Genomic DNA, 18530 nt, shown 5'->3' with positions numbered 1-18530 from the left:
TATGCAAATTATTAAAAACCATGAGAATCCATACTCTCATATTTTCAAATTTTCAACAATTGGGCAGTTGATAATCTGAAAAAAAAATGTAAGGACTTTATTCATCAAGCTTTCTGCAATTTGCCATTTTACTTTTTTATGCCATTATCTTTGGATCCAACTTCCAGTGGCATATTTGGCATGTCCATATCAGTTTCCAAAAGAACAGAATATGTTTAGTTAAAGAATGTTACATTCTATTGCAAATAAACACAGAGACATTTCTACTTTACCAAAACAAATCATTTTATTTTTTACATAAGAAATGGTAAGGCAGATGGGTTGATACATTTGAAATAATTCCCTTTTTAGTAAATCTAGATTTTGTGTTTGTGATCAAACAACATCAAGAAGTTGAAGACCTGCTACAACAGACAAAATGACTACACCAAACAGACCGATGTATCCATAAGCACCTCTATATCTTTTTTCTGGATCTGTAAAGAAAGGAAAAAATATATAATGTAAATTAGAACTATAGGCAACCCCCCCCCCCCCCCCATTTTGGATAGAACAAAAGATGGTTATAAATCCCTGTTAGTCAGGTATTTGGCCCCATTGGTGAGATCTCCATTTACTCCCTGTCCTATAGGCACAGGAAGTGAGAGGAAATCCCTCAAAAAGCAATCAGGCTCACATTGAAAGAGTTCTCTTCTACTCTTCTGCTGATAACTGAAAACTTGACATTTTTCACCAGGACAAACAGAGAGGGTGAGTCGCCCCAACAAGAACATAGGCAGCAATAAAAACCTGATAGGTGTTCTAACTACTCTCCACAGGTAAACAAAAACTAAAAGTTTTGCCTTTAGTTATACTTAGAGCAAAATGTACAAATGTGTCTGCGTATTTGCATGTACACATTTAAATTAAAAGAGAAGCATGGGTTTAATTTATACTTACCTAGGTGGATGCAGCATTGATATGATGCTGCATCTGTCTTTCCAGCCTCTCTGCACTGAGAACCAAGCGATCGAACATTGTCAATGGCTCAGTTCTCACAGCTCCCCGAGCAGAGAGCTGCTGCCTGTCAATCAGCACCTCTCCACTCCTCCATGCTCACTGGAGCGCTGAGCAGTGGAGGAGTGGGAGCGGCCATCAGTCTCAGGCTCTCATCGGCTCGCTGAGAGGCTGAGACGGGTGTCAGTCCAGGCACCTGGAGGATCCAGGCTTCCATTGTAAAGATGAAGTGGTGCCTGGACTGATTCCAGTGACATCAGCAGAAAGCAGACTTCAGACTGTTCTCTGCTGAAAACAGTTCACAACCAATTGCACTCCTGTGATCCATAGTAGAAGCCCAGCCACATGAGCCCAGGCTGGACTTCTTTAAAGTAGGCATGATTTAAAATGTTCCTTCAAAATTAGAAAGTAGACGTTTGGATTCCTATACAGATACTCCTGGGAGACTTCCCTAAGAGCTGTCCCACGCACATATTCCAGTACAGCATCAAAAAACACATTGGGTTAAATCCCGCACCTATTGTAAGAACACCTTTGAAATCTAAAAAAAAAATAAAAAATAAAGGTTGAGTCCATTGTCAGTAAGATCTAAAACATACATGTTCAGCTGGCTTCTGCTGTTGACCCCTACAGGACTAAGATGGCCTAAACTGAACTGTTTTAAAGTGTTACTAAACCCAGGAACCTTATTTACTTTATCTGGTCTCCCACAGGACACAGAACATGAAAATGCAATAGCTTTTGTACATATAAACTGCTAAATATATTTTCTCATCATCAGTTAAAGCTTGTGACTTCTATCAGTGTCTGGTTAATGCTTGTAGGAAGAGTTTTCATTCATCAATTCCCGATTGTGATGTGAGGTTGCAGGACCCCTGACCCTCTGCCCGGACAGTGCTAAATAGCCCTGTGCTCATCACATGCACTCTCCTAAGAAAAAACAAACAAACACACACCACCTTGTAATAATGATTTATGCACTGATTCTGCCTCCTACTCCTGCCTACTCTCAGCACCTCTGTAGTTCAGAAGGCAGGCTCTGTGAAAATTGTGACACAGCAGTGCCTAACCACAGGGCATAGTATATATGTATCACAGAAGTTAAGCAATAATGTGGGAATCTTCATAAAGAAAGTTTAATAACTTCAAGATTGTTCAGATTAATAGGAATAGGCTAGAAATTATTGAAATACAATTTGGAGATGATATATTATGACCATAGATACAATTTAATCAGTCTGTGTTACATACCGCCTGTATAATATCCATGAGCGTAAGAAAATCGACTGGTTACCCAGATTGCTCCCAGAACAGCAGAAGAAAGCTAAAGAAAGAATAAAATGTGTTATAGATATGTCCTCTACACATCTAGCATTTTAAAAAGGTGCTCTACTTGCACAATTTTTGTTATTACCCAACTACCTATTACAGTTATGCATCTGGGAGCCCTGCTGACTGTGCGATCATTCGCCAATCGCCAGTATCTGTGTAAACATAAGGATGTGTGTTCAACAGTTGTTTCTCACCCCCTCACTTCCCTGCTGTAACTTTTCTTCACTGTGATCAGAAAGGCAGGCGATGTGAGGTCCGCATGCGGGCCCCCCCCCCCCAGAGCCTCGAGGTGGGGGTCGGTGGGCACAGTGGCTGTATATGATGGCCACGAATGGCTAAATTTGATGGGGCACAAGTGGTTGCATATGATGGGCCCCCCCCCCCTACTCGTGGCACAAGTGGCTGCAATTGATGGGGCACAGTGAGGCTGCAATTGATGGGGGGGGGGGGGGGTTTCACTGATGCAAATATTGAATTTTGCGAAAAAATAAAAATAAAAAAGCCGAAGGCTGGCCGTCCCTTTTGCCTAAAGTAACTTCCTATTGGTTTTTCAGCATGATAGGGAACCAATGCAAATGAAGATGCATTTTTTACCAGTTATTTTATATTTATTCATTTCAAAATAAAAATCAAGATTTGATAACACTTTAAAGCTTGCATTTTATCATTATTCTTTATTGACTTGAGCACAATGCAGTTAAAAGTATGCCTACCCAAACTCCTTACTCTGCCTGGAGTTGGCTAAATGAGCATGAATGCAGTAAATGCTTTAAATGCCTGCAATGGCAAAAAAATAACGTAAAAGATCTTTTGTCAATAGTCAGTATGTTTTCCCTTTTTCAGTGTACATGCAATTAAAATTAAAAATGTTCTGCTCAATCTATCTCTATGCAATTCCTGCATCTCAAAAGTCCTTCTAACAAATGATTGCTTAACCATAAAGAATGACTATTGCAAACGTTTACATGATCCAGTCGCCATGTTCTAAACAGTACATTGGACGTACTGTTTAGCCTAACATGTGGGAAATATCAAGCGTCGTTTTAAAAAGCACAACTTATCCACACATTATGCAAAGTACCACGATAAGAATCTTGAGGGTACACGTTTTATTGCACTGGATTAGGCACTGCCCCATTGGAAAGGGACTAATATGGTTAGGTCAATTTCCAGGTTAGTAACTCGATGGATATTCAATATGAAATCTTATGCACTTTTCTGCTTGAATGTTGACTGGGACATCAATTGTTTTATAAATAATGCTTACGTTTTTAATAGTTTTGGTACACTTTGCTATAGGAATACCCTTTTGACATTATGCTGATTGAGACATGGATTAGATTACTAATATATTCTATTAAGATCAATGTTTTTTATATTTTAGTATCAACTGTATTATGTATGTGGTGTCCATATATGTTCTTCTGGCTTCCTACCCAAGTTTGCTAACTGATAATAAATATTAGTCTGCTAGTTTGTATTTCTGCCACTAGATGGCAGTGTTCTATATTTTGTATGCAGCTTCCTTGTTCTTGTTTCCTATTGTCTGAATGGGCGGCCAGTAGTCATAATGGCGCTGCCACTTTACAGATAATAGACAACAACATTGTCTAGCGGAGAGTATTTAAGATGGCACCGTAGGGCTGTATAATGGATATGCGTGATGACACGATCACCTGGCCAATCCCCAGACATTTTTTTGTGATGAAGCGCGTAGGATGGGGCCTATGATGGTGATGTCATCACACTATACCTCAAGAGGTTGACGCACGAGCAAACCAGGAAGTGAAGCGAAGTGCGCAGGGACGCTGTGGTTCTATTCCAATACTGTACATGCTGTTTCGATGCTTTTATCCTGTAAGAGCAATATTTTAATACCATTAAATTTGGCATTTTTTAAGTACTGCACTATGGGAGCATTTCTTTACTTTTGTTTTCCATTTCAGAGTTCCATATGAAAAGTGGGGATTCTAGCCAACATTAAGGTTCCTGGGAGACTCATTTGCCTGTACTTGGAGAGACCACGGAGAGCTGCCAAGCAAGATATACTTACTCTCACCTGGGTGTGGAGCAGGATTTTATCTAGTGTGAAGGACTATCACTCTTTCCTCACCTACACCCTTTTTATCTACATGAAGCACAGATACTGTTCTTTGTTTTTACTTGTCTACATATGGACTGCTGATTTGGGACTCTTGATTCATTTTTTTCCTCCAAGTCCCCCCCCCCCTATTTTGGATAGAGTTGTGTGCCTTCCTGTCCATTAGCCAAACAGGAAGTAAGAGCCTGGTTAATGCTTGTAGGAGTTTTCATTCATCAATTCCCGATTGTGATATGAGGTTGCAGAACCCCTGACTGTCTGGACAGTGCTAATTGGCCCTGTGCTGATCACATGCACTCTCCCATGAAAAAAAAAACAAAAAAAACACACACACACACACACTTTTGCAATAATGATTTCTGTACAGATTCTGCCTCCTATTTACTCTCGGAACCCTTTAGTTGTACTTTAAAGGATCACTAAAGAGATATAGATAGATTAGGGATGAGCTCGGGGTTTGACTCTTCGGCGAATTCAGAACTTTGTGGACTGTTCACACCAAATTAGTGTGGCACGAACGTCCCACAATGTACTAAGCCATCACAGTGCATTGCTGGCTCATGATTGGCCAAGCATGCACTGTGACCCCGCATGATTGGCCAATCACAGCGCCGGCAGCGAGGAGAGCCATATCCTGCCTGTGGCCAATTATAGCTCAGGGGGTTTAGTACACGCCCCACACTATATAAGGCCGCCAGTGCGGCGGCCTTGTGTAGTGTGTTCCGGCGTGCAGGGAAAGAGCAAGATTGGCAGGGACAGCGTGTTCTTTTCTCAGGCATCTGCAAGAGTTAAAGTGGGTGTTGTGTGCCTCCAGCACAGTATACACCTGAAGATACCCCTTATTGCTGGTGTTGTCTGTTGCATATTAGCCTTTAAAATTAGCACTTTTGACTTCGAACGTTCGAGTCCCATATCTTTAATAGGGTTCTAAAGTTCGTACTAATTTTCAGTCCGTTCGGCTCATCCCTAATAGAGAGAGAATTACACACACACACACACACACACACACGTTTTACCTCCACTGTGCAGCTCTTTTGGACAGAGTGGCTCAGAACCTGGTCTTCTGGGGTCCCTCGGCGGCTGTTTCGCCCCCCCCCCCCCCCCTGCAAGGGCTCAACGCCTTCATGTGAGCTCCATCGCATGATGTGGAGTGCTCAGCCACGCCGCATCAATGGATGTGATTGGCTCGCGCTGCTGTCAATGGCTTCACTGCTTTCAATCCATCCCCTGTAACCAATCAATGGCCAGGCTGAGCGGCGAAGAGGATGTTGGGCACGAGAGCGTGGGACATTCGATGGGTTGGGCAAGTAAAACGGGGGGGTGCATTAAGGTGAAAATACAAGTACCTTTGCAACCCCTTTAAATATACACTAGGCTTACCAGTGACAGGTTGCTTTACATACACAAGATTGGCTGTGACAAGCAATAAAGAATTATTGCTAATGATTCGCTATGTCATAGGGAATATATAATAGAATAGAATAGCATATTGGAGTGTGCCTAGATACACCTGACCCTACAGTCTCATAGCTTTATATCTGCAGTATGAGTAGGGCCATCTTTAATATTGATTGGACCCTGGGCAAACATTTTCTTGCCGCCCCCACATCTAGTAAAATCCAGAGCTTACAGCATATCATTTTCACTCAGCGACTGATTGCTAAAAACTAAAACACATTATTTCTGTTTGCCGATTGGTTGCTAAAGGTTACTGGAAATCCCTACTGCATACTGATTGGTTGCTAGAGGTTACTGCGCATAATTACCTCTGCAAATTGTGAGTGTGGCTAAACTGCACCAACAGTGAGGCATTGTTATAAACCAGGATTTCAGGAGTGCACTATATAGACTGCATGGTTCTGGAGTGACAGAGTACATGGTTGAAGAGTATGCTGTGTACAGAGTGCACGGTTGAGGGGCAAACTTTGTACAGATTGCAAGGTTGAGGGGTTCCCTATATATGGAATGCGGGGTTCCCTATGTTTGTAATGTGGGGTGCCCTATGTATGTAATGCGGGGTTGAGGGGTGCCCTACGTATGGAGGGGTGTGTACATCCAAGTTCTCCATCCCCCTAAGTAGAAATCTCTACCCCCAGATTCCAGTTTAGAGCTTACACTCCCTGTCTCCCCCCCCCACTCCAGTCTAGAAATTTCTCCCTCCCCAAATCCTCAGAGTGCAGCTTGCTACAGAAGATCAACTAAACTTACAGGATGTCCATACGTGCAGGCTGCTTCACAAGGAGCTTCTGCCTATGTACATTCTCGGACCCTCCCTCCTCACTCTCACTTCTCTGCTCTCATATAGAGATGTGTGGAGCAGGGAGGGATCGGTGTGGCCACTGACAGACAGAGGAGCGCTATCACTTGTAAAGATACAGAAGCAGTGCTTCTCTGTATCTACAACTGACAGTAGTGAGCAGCTAACAAGTGGCAGAACTCCGACAGGTAGCAGCACAGCTCAATTGGCAGCTGCTTTGCCCCCCCCCCCCCCCCAACAGTGATTGGGCCCTATTTGCCCTGCGCTAAAGACAGTCCTGAGTATGAGGATGTAAAACCTGCCCTTGTCTCTATCATGATGGCCACCTCCATATTGAGACGCTGCTCAAAACCAAGCTTGGCAAATCTGTATTGGGGAAAGGATCAGCTGCAAAAAGATCACAGGCAATAATGGTTGCTGGTCCATTGCCCTCTGCCTTCCTTTTTATGTAAAACATTTATCCCAAAATGAAAAAAAAAAAAAAAAATGGTTTCTATAACTGCTTTCATTGGCTGGGCCAAGCTGACCTCACTCCTGCACATGCAGATTTAATTTATCTTGGCAGATAGCACGTTGGTACCCTGAGCTGAATTTGGGCAGCACAATGTACAATGCCGACAGGCAGGTAAGAAACGAATGCACAAGAGACAGATTATATATCTTCTGCATTAAAAAATGCCTTGTAATATTTTATTTTATTTTTTAATGGGAAAATGTACCGTAATAAAAAGTTAGCAAGAGTCAATTTTAATTTGTTAGTAAAGTCTGTCTAAGTCTGCAATTTCATCTAACACTACCCTCTCCCCAGATTGACAATGCTGCTGTCCAAAAGGTGGCTCTGTTCTACCTCCATCCAGAATGGAGACAAAATGTACATGTAATATATGCGATCACTTACTGGAAATGCAAGTCCTGCAATAAGCTGAAAGATCAGCCAGGTGGGATACGCTTCTAATGTATTCTGATGAGCTCTCTGTATACAGTTAAATACATTCTCCTTGTCTGAATACATCTGAGGATACTGTAATAAAAAAAGATAACAGCAGATTTTATACCAATTAGGGAAAAAAAAAATGAGACATCAATAACTAAAACTGTAATATGGCATGGAATCTGGACTACCATATTTTTCACTCCATAAGACGCACCTAGGTTTTAGAGGTGGAAAACAAGAAAAAAAAATAATAATATTCTGAACCAAATGGTGTACTAAAATATTTTCCAGTGCCCATGAAATGCAGAGTAGACCATTACCATAGAAATTATTGGCAGGGTACCGGCAGGGTATAGCTGTGACTGCACTTGTCACAGAGCAGCGCTGTGGGCACTACAGATGCAGCCCGCAGCGCTGCTGCCATCCGATCTCTCCCCTCCACTGTACAGATCTGTACACAGAGGGGAGAGAGGAACCATTTGTTTACAAATTATCGCCCCGTCATTTGACGGAGTGATCACATTGCAAAAAGCAGGTGCACCAAGCTGGCCGCCGCTCCGGAGCTAGGTCGAAGCCGCGGCCCTTCCTAAGGCCGAGGCGCGCTCTGGAGCTTGGCGGGGCCAAGCGTATATTCGCACCATAAGATGCAGGCACATTTTCCCCCATATTTCTGGGGGAAAAAAAGTGCGTCTTATGGTCTGAAAAATATGGTAATTACCTTTACACTAGGCTCACACCTATGCATTTCTAGTGCATTTTCCAGTTTGCCGAAACGCACTACAGTTTACTTAACATGGTTTCCTATGGTACACGTTCACATCTATGCATTTTTCAGCAGGTGCGTTTATCGAAAGGGCCAGGGACTTTTTTTTTTCCCCAGGCAGATTGCTTTTTGCGTGTAATAGACTTCAATGTACCTGCACCAAAAAAGCAAGTGTTGCGGTTTTGATGCACTTTAAGGTTCTATTTTTTTCTTCCTTCGTAGCAAACTGTGTTTAGCTGGTTGACAAAGAGCGGGCTAGGAAGCTGGGTAGGATACCCCACTGACAACTGAATGTAAAAACATGAATTGCTGGGGAAAAAATTAAAAAAAACGGCATGGGGTGCCCCACAAAATCCATGCCAGACCCTTATTATTATTCAGGATTTATATAGCGCCAACAGTTTGCGCAGCGCTTTACAATATGAGGGCAGACAGTACACTTACAATACAAATCAATACAGGAGGGATCAGAGGGCCCTGCTCGTTAGAGTTTACAATCTAGAAGGGAGGGTCAAGTTGAAACAAAAAAGGTAATAACTGTGGGGGGATGAGCTGATGGAGAAAATGAAAATACAGTTAGGTGTGGGTGGGGTAGGCTTCTCTGAAGAGAAGTGTTTTCAGGGATCGTTTAAAAGCTATAAAGTAGGAGATAGGCGGACAGATTGGGGTAGGGCATTCCATAGGATTGGAGAGGCTTTGGAAAAGTCCTGGAGGTGAGTATGGGAGGTAGTGATGAGGGAGCTAGAGAGCAGGAGGTCTTGAGAGGAACGAAGAGAACGAGTAGGTTGGCATTTATAGACTAAGCTAGTGATGTAGCTGGGGGCAGAGTTGTGGATGGCTTTGTACGTAGTTGTTAGCATTTTGAATTTGATTCTTTGGCTGAGCGGAAGCCAGTGGAGGGATTGACAGAGAGGAGTAGCAGACACAGAGCGATTGGTAAGGTGGATGAGTCTGGCAGCGGCATTCATGATGGATTGAAGAGGTGATAGACTATGTAGAGGTAAGCCAATGAGAAGGGAGTTGCAGTAGTCGAGGCGGGAGATGACCAGTGAGTGAATTAAGAGCTTTGTTGTGTCATTGGTTAGAAAGGGGCGTATTTTGGAGATGTTGCGGAGGTTGAGGCGGCAGGATTTGGACAGCGATTGGATGTGTTGCTTGAAGCAGAGTTCAGAGTCCAGGACTACACCTAGAACCTTGGCGTGAGGGGATGGGCTTATGGTTGTGCCATCGATTTTGACAGTGAGATCAGGGGAAGGGGCATATGGAGGAGGAAAAATTATAAGTTTGGTTTTGGATAGATTGAGTTTGAGGAAGTGATGTGACATCCAGACTGATATATCTGATAGTAAATTAGTGATACGTGAGGAGACAGAGAGAGTGAGCTGAGGGGTAGAGAAATAGATTTGGGTGTCGTCAGCATAGAGGTGGTATTGGAAGCCATGGGAGGCTATCAGTTAACCCAGGGAGGAAGTATAGATTGAAAATAGGAGTGGTCCAAGAACAGAACCTTGGGGGACCACAACAGAGAAAGGAAGAGGAGAGGAGGAAGTAGAGTTGTAAGAAACGCTAAAGGTGCAGTTGGATAAGTAGGAAGAGAACCATCGTAGAGTACAGTCACGGAGACCAAAGGTGAGGCAGGGGTGGTCAACCGTATCAAAGGCAGCAGAGAGGTCCAGGAGGAGGAGTACAGAATAATGTCGATTGGTTTTGGCCGTTAGTAGATCGTTCGTTTTAGGAGAGCAGTTTCTGTGGTGTGTTGAGGACGAAATCCAGACTGAAGGGGATCAAGAAGACTATTATCAGCGAGGTGGACTCTCAGTCGGTTGTAGACCAGACGTTTGAGGAGTTTGGATAAGAAGGGGAGCAAGGAGATGGGGCGTAGGTTGTTAGGATTGGATGGGTCCAGTGAGGGTTTTTTTAAGTATGGGTTTGACAAGTGCATGTTTTAGAGAGTTGGGGAAGATGCCAGAAGAGAGGGAGAGATTGAAGATGTGAGTTAGAGAGTGTAGCATAGAGCCAGAGGGTGAACGTAGCATTTGTGAGGGAACAGGATCCAGAGGGCAGGTGGTAAGGTGGACATTACCAAGTAGTTTAGTAACTTGGTCTATAGTAGTGGGGTTGAAAGAGGGAAGTAATGATTGTGCATGTGGGCATGATGTGTAAAGCGTGGAGGGTATCAGAACAGTAGAGATCTCCGCACGAATTGTATCAATCGTCTGTTTGAAGTGATTGGCAATCTCCTGGGCAGTGAGTGAGTTGGCGGGTGGAGGACGAAGCAGAGAGTTGAAAGTAGAGAAGAGTTGACGGGGATGGGATGATAGGTTGCTGATGAGAGTGATAAAATAGTTCTGCTTGGCAGAGAGGCTGGAATTGTATTTTTGGAGGGCAAATTTATATTGGTTGAAATCTCTCTGAGACTTGGTGTTAGGACCTGGGCTTGAACCTGGGACCTCTGTTGTGTCTGGCAGTGATTCTGCTTGCTGAGCCACCTGGAATGCTGGACAGCTCTTTGGACAATTCCTTTAGTGATCTTGTCTTGAATCTTGTTTGCCTTGAACCTTGAACCCTTTGCTCCTCCCATGAACTTCCTGATATAAGCCATGTCTCTGCACTTCCTCCTTGCCAGAATATTGTGCCTTTACCAGCCAATATCTTGCTTCTATCTCTCCTGCTGCCGACCGTATCCTCGCTACCTTTCGTTACCGACATTTGGCTTGCTCCTGGACTACGCTTCTGCTGAATCCCAACCTGCAACTATTGGTTACCGACTTTTGGCTTGTTTCTCAACTACGCTTCTGCTGATCTCTACCTGCTATATCTGCTACCAGACCCCCGGCTTGCTCACCTCCTGGTGGGGCTATCCTGAGGACCGCGACCTGGCACTAACACGCAGCCAAGCCCATCTCCACCTTTGGGAGCTCTGGTGAATACCGGTTAGTGCTTAGACCCTGCACCTCAGGTGAACCCGTGCCTTCAGCCAGGGTGACCTGTGTGAATATCTGCTCTGCTGCTATAGCTACTGGTCTCTGAGCCTGACTCCAGATCGTGACACTTGGTCTTGTGCCACAGGCGCTCATGAGCACGACTGTTTTTTCAGACTTCTAGTAGCATCTGTTTGCCAAGGTTGAAGGGGTCGGGGCTTGATTCTGTGTGTAGTGAGGGGGGCCAGTGAGTCCAGAGAGGCTAGAAGTGGCTAGGTTGGTGCAGGATAGGGGTAAGATTTTGTCGTAGAGGTCGTCGATAGTAGAGAAGAGAAGGGTTGAGATGACGTAGGTTTCTGTGGGTAACTTTAATGCGGTTGGAGGGAGAGGAGGTGAAGGAGAGGGAGAGAGTGAAACTAATAAGGTGGTGATCAGAGAGAGGGAATGGATAGTTAGTGAGGTTGCATGGAGTGCAAAGGTGAGAGAAAACGAGGTCAATGATATTGCCTTCAGAGTGAGTAGGATCATGTATCCACTGCTTCAGGTCAAAGGAGGAGGTTAGGCTGAGAAGTTTGGAAGGGGCAGAAGTGTTAGTATTAATAGGAATGTTGAAGTCCCCAAGAATGATTGTGGGGATTTCAGAAGAAAGTAGGGTAGCCAGGCAGAGAAGTCATCAAGAAATGTTGATACTGGTCCAGGGGGCCTGTAGATCACGGATATCCTTAGAGCAAGCATGCAGCCCGGCAAATCAGGAAAGGGAGTGGACAAGTGAGCGCCCCCCTCCTGAACCATACCAGAGGCCACATGCTTTCAAATGGGGGTGGCGCTTTGGCACACATGGGCCTCTTCCCCACAACTCTTGCCGGTGGTTGTGGAAGTCTGCAGGTGGGAGCTTATTCAGAATCTGAAAGCCCCCCTTTGACCCCATCCCTTTGTTTTTGTAAGGTGCAGGTGACAAGAGTGAACTGGGGGTTTTTTTTCCTCCCCCCTTTTTAGGGTCAGCGGTGGTGGCAGGCGTAGTGATTGATGATGGATTTACATCAGGGGGCACATTGTTTTTTTATGTTTGTTTCCTAAATAAAAGGACTTGTCAAAAACTGCCCATTATTTTTTTTTATTTTTTTAATACTGCCCATTATTTATTTTTTTACACTACACCTTTGATTTTATTTTTTGAGGTGAACGAGTAGGGGTACTATGTACCTCATACTCATTTACATGGGGGGTGGGATCTGCGGGCCCCCCTTATTAAAGGGGCTTCCAGATTTCGAATAAGCCCCCTGCATGCAAACCCCCACAACCACCGGCCAGGTTTGTGGGGAAGAGGTCCTTATCCCCACAAGGTACTTTGGTGGGGGAGGGGTGCAGGAGGCTTTTTTGGAATGTAGAAGCCCCCCCTTTAATTTGTTGGGGGCATGTAACCTGATATGTTTTTTTTTCGGGGGAGGGGGCTCGTTAATCCCCCTCCCTTTCCTGATCTGCATGCTCGGATAAGGGTCTGGTATGGATTTTGGGGCGGACCCCATGCCATTTTTTTTTTTTTTTTTTTTGGATTGAGTTTCCCCCCCATGGTATGGGGGGGAAACCCACTCCGGTTTTTCCCCAATTTTTTCTCTTTTTGCCAGCAATTCTTGTTTTTACATTCAGCTGTCCCCGCTGATAGTTGATGACTGATCAGTTTTTAAGGACACAGCAGCCTGCTCCTCAACAACCAGATATGAACAGTTCGTTAGAAAGAAAAAAAAATAACCAAAATAATAAAAAAAATTATAAATAAATAGAAAAAGAAAATGCAAAATGCAGGGAAAAAAAACTAATAAAAAAAAAAACACATGCAAAAATGCATGTTTAAAAGCGCAAAAGGCACATGAAAACTGCATAGATATGAACCCAGGGTTATACACTATTTATCTTTAATTTTGTCATTTGTCTTAAGTAACATTTCTTTGAAGTAAATAAGAAAAATTACTTCTTTAAAATATAATAAATATTTAATTTTTATTTCAATATTTAATTCATAAAGTATTTCTCTACTTTGAAGATATAATTCACCTATATAGAGTCCAACAGGCTTACAGTAGGAATCCTATATGCATCTGTGTTATCAGATTATTTCTTCCTGGGTTTTTAGAACATCTTCCTGAATATCTAGATCAGGGGTGTCCAAACTACGGCCCTCCAGTTGTTCAGGAACTACAATCCCCATCATGCCTAGTCATGTCTTTGAATGTCAGAGTTTTACAATGCCTCATGGGATGTGTAGTTCTGCAACAGCTGGAGGGCCGTAGTTTGGACACCCCTGATCTAGATAAACTGGTTACACCACACCCATGTGAAGTGATGGGTGTTTTTAACATTGCAATCATGACTTGCAGTTTTAGAGAAGGGTTCACAGACTAAAACAGCAACCTTGTACTTTGAATGAAGAATTTACGAAATCCCTTATCTGGAAACGCAGTGGATGATTACCATTGCCTTATGCAAAATACAGGCATTGTAGAATATACTATCCACCTCCATTTAGGGAAATATTAATGTTTGGGGTAAAAGGTTATGTTCATACGGAAATTTCTGAAGTTGTTCAATACAGGAGCATTAGTTGCAAGTGAGCTAAGATCTTGTGAACCAAATGAAACAATCCATGATCCCTACAGAAAAGACCATATTCTGCCCACACAAGGTGGCACTGTCAGCTAAGGGACGAAGGACCCATAAAAGGTTCCAATCAGATTTCTCTAGAGAACACAAGAGGTGGCACATTTCTTGAAAGCAGAAAACTCCCATAGGGCAAAGCTACTTCATGTAGCACAATCGAATTTCAAAGAAATGTAAAATGCCCAGTTTTAATTTACTTGTAGCTTACTAATACATGTTTTGGCAAGCAGCAACATTAAAAAATTATTTTATATATTTTTTTTCAAAATAATACTTACCTAGGTGGATTCAGCATCGGTTTGATGCTGCATATGTTCCCCGCTGGCTCGAAGACGGAGAACTGAGTGATCAAAGACCTCTGATAGCTTGGTTCTCAGAGCTCATGAGCAGAGGGTTAGTGTCTATTAGTCACCGGCTCTCTGCTCCTCCGCTCTCACAGGAGTGCTGGGCTGTGCAGGGGCGGGAGCATTTGGCTCAGGATCTCAGCGGACTGACTCTTTGATGTCAGCCAACAGCGGGCTTCAGCCCAATGTCTGCTAAAAATGAGTCCACAGGAGAAGTACAGCCAAACGAGCTTTGTCTGTAATTCTCCTTTTATTTCATAAGATCACAGAGCGTTAAAGCCTCAAGAAGTCTGTGACAGCCTCTTAACAGTATCCAATAACAGAGTTGCACATAGAGGAGGAATCATTGATCCATGTAAAGGATTAAATCATCATAACTGTACAAACACCTAAAGTAAAACTAAGGAACCCAATTTTTTTTTTTTTTTTTTTTTTATTGGGATTTTTTTTACCAGCAGAATACATATTGGCCTAAATTTATGAAGATATATTAGATTTTTTTATTTTTTTTATTGGATGTTTTATAGCAGAATGTAAGAAATATTATTTTTCCCCCAAAATTTAAGTTTTTGCTTATAGCATTTTATTTGGGTATAGCATTGCATGGCCATGCAATGGTCAGTTAAAGTAACACAGTGTCGTATAAATAAAATGGCTTGGTCATGGGGGGGGGGGGGAAATCTGCCAGAGGTCAAGTGGTTAATGAACTTTACTTTTGCATTTTTTAGTGCATTTTCAGTTATGCAGAAACTCACTACAGCCGATTTTACATGGTTTCCAATGGGTCATGTTCACATCTGTGCATTTATGGAAAGGGACAGATTTTTTTTTCGGGCTTTTGGTTCCATAGACATCAATTGATCAAAAACGTGTATTGAAAAATGCAAATTGCAGCTGGAATATGCAAACTGTACCTGCATAGGTGTAAATCAGGCCTAAAAGCAAAAACAGACTTGTACTACATATATAACACAAATCATAGTGCGGTGTAGTACACTTTAGTGCGGATTCATTTATATATTTATTCAGAATAAATGTCAACTTACATTAAGGCTACTTTCACACTCAGACCTCCCCGAACGTTAGCGGTAAAGCGGCGCTAGTTTTAGTGGTGCTTTACCGGCGCTGTGCGGCAAATTTTTAACCCCAAAGAAGGGGTGAAAAGCACCGCTGCCAAAGCGCTTTGCAGTCACTTTCAGCAGCGCTGCCCATTGATATCAATGGCAGGGGCAGTGTATACAAAACTCCCACACTGCCCCAAAGATGCTGCTTGCATGACTTTTTTCTGTACTGCAAGCGCACCGCCCCAGTGTGAAAACACTTGGACTTTCACACTGGGGAGGCTTAAGAGGTGCTTTTCAGGTGTTAAAACGCCTGAAAAGCGCCCCAGTGTGAAAGGGGTCATACATTGTGGTGCATTGTGTTACTGCAGATAGGCACACAGGTTTCACTTGATTTACTGCAAGTGGATAGCTGTGAATACAGCCCAATTAATCTCAAGGTGCAGTGAGGCTCTCCCGTTATAGTGGGATGTTAGATGGTTTTCTATGATGATAAACATAATCAATGGTGACTGTATCGTATAATGACATCGCAAAGAATAGATGTAGCAACTAAGATGAATTAAATACACATCTAGGAAAAAAAATAAAAAATTAAGTTTTTCTTATGAAGGTTTGCAATTTTGAACTGGTTGAAACAAGAAACTGGTTTCCCTCTTGCCCAAATTCCTTAATGCAAAGCCACACAAATTACAGTTACACAAATAAAGAAAAAAAACGGATACTTTCAATTTACAGAAGTGTAAATTAACCATGAAGCTTGTAAAATAAAAAAAAACACAAAACAAAAAATAAAATAAATAAATATATATATTTGTATTGCAAAATAGATATCTAATGACATTGCCAATGCTGAGTGATAGAGACCATTATAGTTAAAGAGCCAGCTACAATAACAAGGAGCCCAATTTGCATCCTCTAAACACAGCAAATCTGTCTCTGAATGATTACCTTGACTCCATACTTCTTCCTGGCTTTTCCCACGTTTATACCGAGATACATAATTAGAACATAGCTGTAGACGAAGGTGAAGATGACATAGGCGAAGTTCTGGGGTAGTATATCGTCAATGTTGTCTGCACTCATAGCTGTAGCTGTATTGCTGTTTCTGTAGAAGAACACAGCACTGCTTATGCAATCCCCTTTCTGCTCTGCTCTACCAACCTTTGTACAATGTGCTCTGGTTTCATGGGGAAGCCTATTGTGAGAGTGGGAGGAGCAATTCAGGAATGCAGCTATGTATTTGTTATATATGGGTGCTTTCTGAAAGAACTCTGCTATAGGTCAGCAGCAGATTTCAATACAAACCGTAAAGATTACAACATGCTACGATTGTGTATGTTGTAATGTTAGTATTTTTGTTATTCCGTAATGCCTAGAAGGTAACCGGACTTATAAAATCTGGGCTTGAAGATGAAGACTTTATACCACCAAACTTTAAATATACTATATATGTCTACCTGGATCAAACAGATTTTTTTTTGGGGGGGGGAGCGCAAACAAACTGAAAAATACTGAACCCCCCTCATCAATTGCAGCCTCACTGTGCCCATCAAACGCAGCCACTGTGCCCCATCATATGCAGCCACTGTGCCACATCATATGCAGCCACATGTGCCCATAATATGCAGCCACATGTGCCCATCAAACGCATCCACTTGTGCCCATCGTAAGCAGCCATTTGTGCCCATCATATGCAGCCACTTGCGCCCATCATATGCATCTACTGTGCCTATCATATGCAGCCACATGTGCCCATCATATGCAGCCACTTGTGCCCATCAAACACAGCCACTTGTGCCCATCAAACACAGCCACTGTGCCCATCAAACGCAGCCACTTGTGCCCATCATATGCAACCACTGTTCCCATGATATGCAGCCACTTGCCCATCAAATGCAGTCACTTGTGCCCAGTATATGCAGCCACTGAGCCCACCAACCCCCCTCCCCACTTGTGGGGTTTGCGGCTCTGGCAGCACCCCCCACCCCCCCGCATGTGCAGATTGCGGCTCTGGCAGCTTACCTCCCCCCGTGCGCAGCTTTGACAGAGCCGATGGGACCTTCCGTAGCACTGCAGAAGCTCCTCTCAGAGTGGCAGCGACCTTCGCTCCAGCACGAGTCTCCTCCGCTCCTCTTGCTAAGCTCCCGGCATCCAATAGGGTTCCCCTCCTGATTGGTGGGGAGGAAGGGAAGTGTCAAAATAGCGAAAATTTATTTGCTATCGTCACACAATTGGGTGGGATCAGGGTGCGCTCTCTGCGTCCCGAGCCCATCTTATTTTGAAGCCTATTAGTGCCTCTGGCTCTAATCAGGTGCTTCAAAAAGTACCACCCCCTCCCACCCCCACCATGTGAATCCATGCGTCTGGCATTCTGAAAGGGGCCGGCGCGTGGATGGGGGGGGGGCAGCGCCCGTGCGCCCACAGTCCACGGGCCGCCACTGAAGGGTTACTGCCAGCTACCCAGCCTATAGGTGGCTGTCCCATCTACAGCCATTCCTTGCATTGTCAAGAGGTTTGTGGCCAGGGTTGTCTTAAAAGCATCATGGGCCTCTGGGCAATGTAATGCACTGGGGCCCCTCCCAGCCTGCCCCAGTTTGCACACTTATTCTCAAGAATTAAAGTATAAATAGTTGATAGAATTAAACATATATTTATTAGTACTTTCAATAAAATTGATTTTAAACAATAAGAAAACATGCCATAAATCATAAATAAATCCTGGTGACAATATTTGAATATGTCAGGGTATTGTATCCCCTGAATTAATTAGTACATCCCTCCTAACCCTAGAAAGGGTGCTTGCAAAATGTGATAAAAAAATGTGTGAAGGAAGAAAAAATAAATAAATAAATAAATAAATAAATAAATAAATTGATGAAAATGTGTAAATCAGTGGATAATAGTACTTATCTGAGATTAATGCCTAATAGCCAGTTTACAACAGTTAACAACCATTATGCGTACATACATGCCCATGGTGTATTTAATGATAAACTGTTAATTATACAAGAATGCATGCATATGATAATGTGCATAGGTAAAGCAAATAAGATGAATTAAAGGGGTTGTAAAGGTAAATGTTTTTTCACCTTATTGCAGTCTATGCATTAAGAAGAAAAAACATTTCACACTGCCGGCGCCCCCAGTCCCCCCATTTTACTTA

The 18530-nt window shown here is 43.1% G+C and overlaps 1 protein-coding gene across 1 annotated transcript; it reads right to left on the bottom strand.

Annotated features, from left to right (window-relative positions):
- Positions 1 to 260: 260 nt before the first annotated feature.
- Positions 261 to 16547, bottom strand: LOC143982840 (glutathione S-transferase 3, mitochondrial-like). Its single transcript, XM_077481887.1, has 4 exons — positions 16316 to 16547; positions 7585 to 7707; positions 2248 to 2320; positions 261 to 476 (listed from the first exon to the last, which is right to left on the bottom strand). The coding sequence occupies exons 1-4, from the start codon at positions 16448 to 16450 to the stop codon at positions 376 to 378; spliced, it is 432 nt and encodes a 143-aa protein (XP_077338013.1). The 5' UTR covers positions 16451 to 16547; the 3' UTR covers positions 261 to 375.
- Between the last annotated feature and the right edge of the window lie 1983 nt (positions 16548 to 18530).

This window comes from Lithobates pipiens, unplaced genomic scaffold (genome assembly GCF_037356315.1).
Source record: "Lithobates pipiens isolate NorthernLeopardFrog02 unplaced genomic scaffold, aLitPip1_a1.2 Scaffold_16, whole genome shotgun sequence".
Taxonomy (NCBI): domain Eukaryota; kingdom Metazoa; phylum Chordata; class Amphibia; order Anura; family Ranidae; genus Lithobates; species Lithobates pipiens.
Note: the sequence above shows the minus strand (reverse complement) of the source record. Positions and strands in the feature narration are given on the sequence as shown.

Excerpts from the sequence above, each read along its gene's own strand:
- LOC143982840 (XM_077481887.1), bottom strand. The coding sequence starts at position 16,450 with ATGAGTGCAGACAACATTGACGATATACTACCCCAGAACTTCGCCTAT. Across the intron at positions 2,321-7,584 it reads TTGCAGGACTTGCATTTCCA|CTTTCTTCTGCTGTTCTGGG; the intron begins GTAAGTGATCGC and ends TTCTTTCTTTAG. Across the intron at positions 477-2,247 it reads TCATGGATATTATACAGGCG|ATCCAGAAAAAAGATATAGA; the intron begins GTATGTAACACA and ends CTTTCTTTACAG.